Source organism: Alligator sinensis, unplaced genomic scaffold, assembly GCF_000455745.1.
Source record: "Alligator sinensis unplaced genomic scaffold, ASM45574v1 scaffold927_1, whole genome shotgun sequence".
Lineage (NCBI taxonomy): Eukaryota > Metazoa > Chordata > Crocodylia > Alligatoridae > Alligator > Alligator sinensis.
The window spans coordinates 1,214,836-1,222,157 of record NW_005842155.1 but is presented as its reverse complement, the minus strand read 5'-3'; the positions used below and the strand labels follow the sequence as shown (position 1 = coordinate 1,222,157).

Genomic DNA, 7,322 nt, shown 5'->3' with positions numbered 1-7,322 from the left:
GCTGAACCCCCTACCCTACCAACCCTGTAAGCCACATCCAATTGCTCTGTGGGCCATTGGTTGCTGATCCATGAACTACAAGATTCAAGCCACTAAGAATTCAAGCCCCTCCCACTTAAGGTTTATTGTAAAAGCTCTAACAAACAGGTCTTTATAAGAGGAAATGCAACGTATACAAACCTTGCTTAAACAGTCATTGCAGTAGTGAGAGCCTTTTAAAGAAACCGAAGGTGCCATATTTAGGTGCAAAGAGTTGGCGCACACACGTGATGTTAGCTCCGATTGTGTAATGTGCTCCTCCAAGTGCCCTGCAGCCCCACTTGTGAATTCAGAACAGGGAAAATAGCCAGAAGATGGACAGCTCTGAAGGGCTGGAAATTGATGCAGTTTGTGCATGTTACCATGACAGGACTGGAAATGGAGTTTTCCACAACAAGGCAGATGTTGACAGGAAGATGCATTATTTTCTATGCACATGCCAGGGAAGTCGTTTGCAATGCCTGTCAAACTGCTTCTAGCTGGAGCATTCTTGAGTGAAGATGCAGACTGATAAGCAAACCCTGACCCTATTTGACAAGTAATTGTCCCAGTGCTTTGAGAGTCTAATATTGTGCCAGGGTGTATCAAGCTACCACCACCACTACCAAAATGCAACTGAGACGTGCAGGAAGAGTCAGAGCCATGAGTGCAACAGCTTACTTTGGGGGCAGGAGAAAGTTGTATTTGCTGTTGATGAATAGGATGAACATCAGGAAGTGGTACTGCTGGAAAGAGTTTAGAGCTAGCATGGTGAGGAGATGGAGCATCCTTCAATTCCACAGCAGTTTTGTTGTTCTCCATGTAATCTTTCTGGTGGAGGAGGGAGGGGCAGAAAAACCAAAAAACATACATGAGATTTGCCCCAAAATGTAAAAGGTATAACCCACTAATTTACAGTAACAAACAGCTAATATTTACTGGTTATTATTTTAACTATGACAGAAGCCAGGAAATCATAAATGATTATAAATATCACCATAACGTCAGATGCATGTGCTAAGCTCTGCACATCTTCTGGATGAGTTGCATACATGAATTTAAAAGGGACACATTTCTGGGATAATAAATACAAAAGACTATAAACCAGAACAGTAACTGACTACAAAGATGGATCACCAAATGCAGAAACTGAAGGAGGCAGGAAGAAAAAAGTTAAGAAATTAAAATTGAAATTATTTTTTTCTGCACTTGAAAAGCAAAGCAAATGGACATATAATAATCACCAGGACATACAACTTCTGTAATGGAAGCAAACTGGAATGCAGAAATAATAAAGAGATAGTTATAATATATAATTTACTTAGAGTACATACATTATTTACTTAGACTTGGATCAAGGCCATCAAAAATAGGCTGTTAAAAGATACGTAGTAGCCACGAAGTGAAAAATGAGCATCTAAAAGCTAAGAACAGAAAAAGAACAAAAACAAAGAGACAGAACACAGGTAAACTATGATGGCAAAGCAGTGATTTTTCAACAGTGGAAGAACAAAAAAACCCAAAACAAAACATGGAATGCCCATGGGGTGGCTGGACAATGGAACCAAATTTGTTGGGTACATGGGTTTTTTTGCACATGTAAATTCTAGATTTCATTAGATTTTCAATCCTTTACATTAGAATTTTAAAATGCAAGTGCGTAGAGCCGTGGGACAAAAGATAGGCAAGAATTAGGCATTTGTAAATAACTGTAAAAGGCTGTTCTAAAAGTTTGTCTTATAAGAAATAAGACTATTTGTTATGATTCAGGGCTTAAGCAAATCAGCTATGAAGATGGGAAAAATGCCTAAACCACTTTAAAGTTGATCAAACTGAGTATTCATACATTGTATTCTCTATTCATTACAGATGGAGCAAAACTGAGAAAAAAATGTTATTTGCTAAGAACTATTCAACTGGTCAGTGACAGAGCTGACACTACTCAATTGCCCCACAACCCAGCCCACTGCCCACCTAATACTGCATAATGTGATACATTAGTTTATTCTAGTACATTAGTTATGTTCTTAGTACAGTGAAAAATTACCGTGTCTGTACTGCAAGGTGAAATCTTTCCAGTCGCAGAAAAGCAATTAGAGAATTTCCACAGCCATGGTTTAACATCATTATCTTGTCGCTGAAGCCACCCAAAAGATCTATTGCAGAGGTTCTCTGAACTGTTTCCTTCCATTATACAGCCATACAAAATGGTTCAACATTCTTTCATCCCTCTTTTCTTTCATTCTTCCCACCTGTAAAAAAGTGAGCATGTTTTAAAAAATATTTTTAAAGATAATGAAAACAAATATGTTGCTATATTCTGTACTCCAATAAAAAGGAAGTTTCTGTATCTGTACTACTTGATTCAACTTAATAAATATTTTGAATGCAACTTAGACTTATTTCTACAATGTGTTTTTGTAACTTTCTCCCTGAAGCTGAACGCAAACCTGAGGCATAAGCAAGTTGATAAAAGCATTTTTTAGGCTCACAGTAAATCTACCGACTACTAAAGTGGTTTTATATAGTTCATAATATCACGCCACTTATGAATATTAACCAGGAAACCAGGATCTAGATTTTCAAGAGAAGTGTCCAAAATGAAACCCACTGTACTCAACAAATGGGAAACTAAATAATCATCAAATTTTCTCTCATTTAACCTGCAACAACTTATACATTCATCTGTTTTGGACAAACAATATAAATGCTTGGTATTTATATAGGCAGACAAGGTTCCTTGGGTGAATTTGATATCTTTTATTAGACCAACCCAAATGGTTGGAGAATAGTTATTAAGCAAGCTTTCGGGTTCAAAAACCCTTCGTCAGGCAGCACACACCAACTGCTGCAGCTTCCTGAGCCTTTCCCTAATCCAGACTCTTTATAAAATTTTGCTAACCCTCTGCATGCCTTGAGATATAAGCATCTGTCTTGTTTTAGAGTCCCAGAAACATAAGCAACCTCCCAAGACCCTGCAGCAAATGTATTAAGTGAGCTTTGATTAGAAACAGGCTTCTTGACCTGTGCCAGCATGCTGCATCCGCTAGGCCAAGCTGGTTCTCAGCCTTTAGTTTCATTTATGTAAGTTGGGTGGTGGCTGCCAAACCCTTTACTTTCGGTTTTTTTTAAAAGTAATGTTACTGAGAAGTTACAGCAACTACTAGGAACATAAAAGCCTAACTGCCCACGTGATCTCCCCTGCCAACTGCAGCCTCAGACCCGCTCTCTTCAGAACAGGACATCGAGCCGATCGACTCTCGCAACTCGAAAGCATTCGGCTTATGAAACGGAGACACTTATTCAATCACTTTAAAACAAAGGGCAAGAAACGCTGACGTAACACCTGGCAAGAAACACTTATGCAAGACCAGAGTCAAGGAACCCTCTGCGCTTTTCACCTCTGGGCTGAGGCTCAGTAGGCTGGGGCTTGATGGGGGTTGAGCGGGTCCCCCACCCGCTTGGCTTGGCCGCGGCGTTTTGCCTGGAGCAGCAGCAAGACCAGCAGGGGCCGCCCGTGAGGCCGCGGGGTAGAAGCCCCTCACCCCCTCCCAGTGTCTCCGGGCGGAGCCCGCTCACCTGGGCCGCTCCCGCCGCCGCCCCTCACATGCTGGCCCGCCCCTCGCGCCCCTTTGTTTTGCTTCCCCCGCCGCTCCGCGCCTTCCGCCGCCAAGCACCGCGCGCAGCCGCAAACGGGCGCCGGTCGTAAACGGGAACTGTCGTAAAGCCCGTCCCCTCCCGCACCTCCCCCGCGCAGCGCGCCCCCCCCCCGCGCAGGGGCGGGCTCGGCCGCGCAGGGCCCCGCCCCCGCAGGGAGTCTGGGCGGTGTCGCACGCACGTCTGTCTGCGGGCCGGGGGCGGGGGTCCCCGTAGACTGACTCGCGTTAGAGCCGCCGCGGGGTCTCTTGGCCGTGGGCAGGATGGCGTCTCCGTGGGAAACAGCCGGGAGATGGGCAGCTGAGCGGCCCCCCGCGCAGGGGCGGGCTCGGCCGCGCAGGGCCCCGCCCCCGCAGGGAGTCTGGGCGGTGTCGCACGCACGTCTGTCTGCGGGCCGGGGGCGGGGGTCCCCGTAGACTGACTCGCGTTAGAGCCGCCGCGGGGTCTCTTGGCCGTGGGCAGGATGGCGTCTCCGTGGGAAACAGCCGGGAGATGGGCAGCTGAGCGGATGTTTCCAGTGACCCGGCGCCAAGTAGCCCCTTGGCTTTTCCCAGATTGAGATATTTTGGATACGAATTAAAAGGCGGTTTTAAGTTTTTTGGGGGGTTTTCGATGGTTTACAATAGCTTTGAAATAGTTTGTCTGGAAATCGAAAAGGAAACAGACTTTTTCCTCCACCCTGGCAGCTAGGTAGAAGAAGGCTCTCAGGGCCGCTGAGATCCTGAAATGGAGAATATCTGCCCAAGGTTGTTTTTTTTAAATGTCTGAAGTAAACAAACGTGAAGACAGAGGGGCAGATCATAAGTGTGACTTTTTTTTTTGCCAGGTGGGTGTGTGCAGGCATAATCCCCCTCCCCCCTCCAAAAAAAACCAACACAACCCCCAACCCACCAACCCCAGCATTGTACTTTTAACTGGGCGCGTTCCCATGCCAAGCCCCAGCAGGCCCAGAAGAGGCAGCACCTTACTTCTACCCAGCTGCAGCGTCTGTGAAGATCGGGTGCTTTAGTGGGGCCTTTTTGGCACTTTGATCTAATAGCTGATTGAATTGGCTTTAGCTAAAAGCATCAAAAAGCCCTGTTAAAGAGACTGATCTTTACAGATGCTACAGAGCTGGGTAGAAGTCACCAGAAGGGGCAGAACTGCTTCCAGTAAAGTGTGTTGGTTTTTTTTAATCATCTGTAGGTGGCTCGGTGGGTGCTAAGCACCTGCTAACTTTTTTCGGAGGGTGTTTGAGCCCTGGAGCCTATGGCTCCATTAAAGTTTAAAGATCAGCATCAACTTTTTTATCTGCCAAGGATCAATGCTAAAATTATTTTGCCAAGTTTTTATGTTATGGTTTTTTCTTTAACTGAAGAGTCTACACCAGGGGTAGGCACCCCCAGCATGTGTATGGGAGCGTGGCACATGAAGGTATTTTGATTGGCATTTGTGCCCCAGGATGGACAGCAGGGGAGCCGTGAGGAGCCTAATCCTTGTTGTGGCAGTGCAGCCCTGGCCCCTTCCCTATCATCCGCCCTGAGGCGCGTGTGCACCCACTGCTGGCAGTGAGCGAAGCTGGGGCTCTGCGGACCCCTGTGTCCACCACTGCTATGAGTAGCCCACACTACTTGCATGCCTTGGGACAGATGTCAGGAAAGGGACAGAACAAAGATCGGGTCCCCATGCAGGTCCTCCACCATCCACCCCAGCACGCCACAATCTTACAGGTTACAGGTGCTGTTGGCACTCTGCCCAAATACAGTCAACCCCTGGTTTACATTCTGTCATCGTTATTACGTTAACGCCTTGGTCCCTCGAGGACTCAAAGGATCAGCATTCCTCTTCGCAGATATTGAAGCCTTTGCAGGATTGGTCCCCTATGGTTTCAGGGGTTTGACCCTGCATGGTCAGTCAACAGGATCAGGATCAGAGTTTCAGTTCCTTGCAAGGATATATGGGTGCCTGTTGCCAGGTGTCTTGTAAAACTAGTTGCTGAGCTGCTAGTGCAGTCAGTGATGTATGTTTGCATTCATGTGGGCTGAATCAAACTCCAGTGTGGTAATTTGTGTATTTGTTTTGCCTCTCAGGAAGCAAATACCAGACACACCTAATGAGCAAGTATTTGTGTGCATTATCCGATAGGTGCACCCCTGTGGTACTTCAAAAAGCATCAGGATGCCCTAGCCCTGTTATTAATAAAAGTAGACCTGAAGTCTGGTGAAGTCAAATCAAAGAAATCTGACTGCACTGAGCTTTTGGATCTGGCTCCTTGACGGCTGGTGAGCATTCCTGTGCTTCCCAGTGGCCTAAGCTAGATAAACATTATCTGGGTGAGATCACTCAGGTCATTCCTAGCTTCTCTTTACCTTTCTACAGGATTGTTGGGCTTCTATTGGAATAATTTCCAAATGGAAATAATAAAAAAGGCACATGTAAATACTGTGCTTGGGTGTCTCTCAAAGGACCTAACCTTAGGTTCATAGTTTCTATGGTCAGAAGGGACCTGAACAGATCATCAAGTCCGACCCCCTGCCCTGGGCAGGAATGAGTGCTGGGATCATAATACCCCAGCCAGATATCTATCCAACCTCCTCTTGAAGACCCCCAAGGTAGGAGAGAGCCTCACCTCCCTTGGGAGCCCATTCCAGAGCCTGGCAGCCCTAACTATAAAGTAATGCTTCCTGATATCAAGCCTGAACCTGCTCTCAATCAATTTGTGGCCGTTATTCCTCATTATCCCAGGTGGTGCCCGGGGGAATAGAGCCTCACCTATTTTCCACTGGTCCCCCCTGGTGAGTTTATAGACGGCCATCAGATCCCATTTCAGTCTTCTCTTGTGGAGGCTGAATAGGTTTAGGCCCTTTAGTCTATCTTCGCAGGGCTTGGCCTACTGCCCCCTGACCATGTGAGTGGTCCTCCTCTGGACTCTCTCAAGGTTAGCCACATCCCTCTTGAAGTGTGGCTTCCAGAACTGTACGCAGTACTCCAACTGCGGCCTGACCAATGTCGCATAGAGGGGAAAGATCACCTCCCTGGACCTGCTTGTGGTGCATCTGTAGATGCACGGCAAGGTGCGGTTAGCCTTTCTGACCACTTCCACGCATTGGCGGCTCATGTCCATGAGTTCAGTTAGAGCAGGGTGGAAATGCAGAATCTTCAGTAACCAAAGAACAGATTAAGAGGGGCTTTTAATATACCAATGTTACACTTTAATATTTGAACTAATTACAGCTACTTGCCCATATTTCTGTGAAAACCTGATCCTTTGGAATGAAAACTTTCTATCCTGGGTTTAAGTGCACTTTTAAGACATTCCAAGGGAAAAGTGTACGTGTACACATGTTTCAGTGCTGTTGGTTGTAGCTGGGTTGGTCTAAGGATGTAGGCAGACAGCGTTCTTTGGGTAGATGTGATATCTTTTATTAGACCAACTGAATAGTTGGAAAACTTGTTCTTTGCAAGCTTTTGGGTGTTTGTGCTGGACAGCTTGCAAAGAATAACTTTTCTAACTATTTAGTTGGTCTAATAAAAGATATCATATCTACCCAAAGAACCTTGCCTGCCCATGCGTGCGTACCCCCCCCCCCGCGATTATAATACTTTTGCCTCTAGACCAATACGGTTACAACCTGGATACCTGACACATGGAAGATATAGAATTTCAG

At 46.1% G+C, this 7,322-nt stretch overlaps 1 protein-coding gene across 7 annotated transcripts in view; it reads right to left on the bottom strand.

The window, feature by feature from the left end:
- MARF1 (meiosis regulator and mRNA stability factor 1) overlaps positions 1–3,715 on the bottom strand; it is a 34,501-nt gene extending 30,786 nt beyond the window's left edge. For 2 of the 7 annotated variants that reach the window (XM_025206435.1, XM_006025586.3), the window contains exons 1-3: positions 3,598–3,715; positions 2,066–2,270; positions 181–849 (exon numbers count right to left, since the gene is read on the bottom strand). In XM_025206435.1, coding sequence (XP_025062220.1) covers positions 181–849; positions 2,066–2,209 — 813 coding nt within the window. In that variant the 5' untranslated portion in view covers positions 2,210–2,270; positions 3,598–3,715. The other 5 variants (XM_025206434.1, XM_025206436.1, XM_014520801.2 and 2 more) reach the window with 4 other exon arrangements.
- Between the last annotated feature and the right edge of the window lie 3,607 nt (positions 3,716–7,322).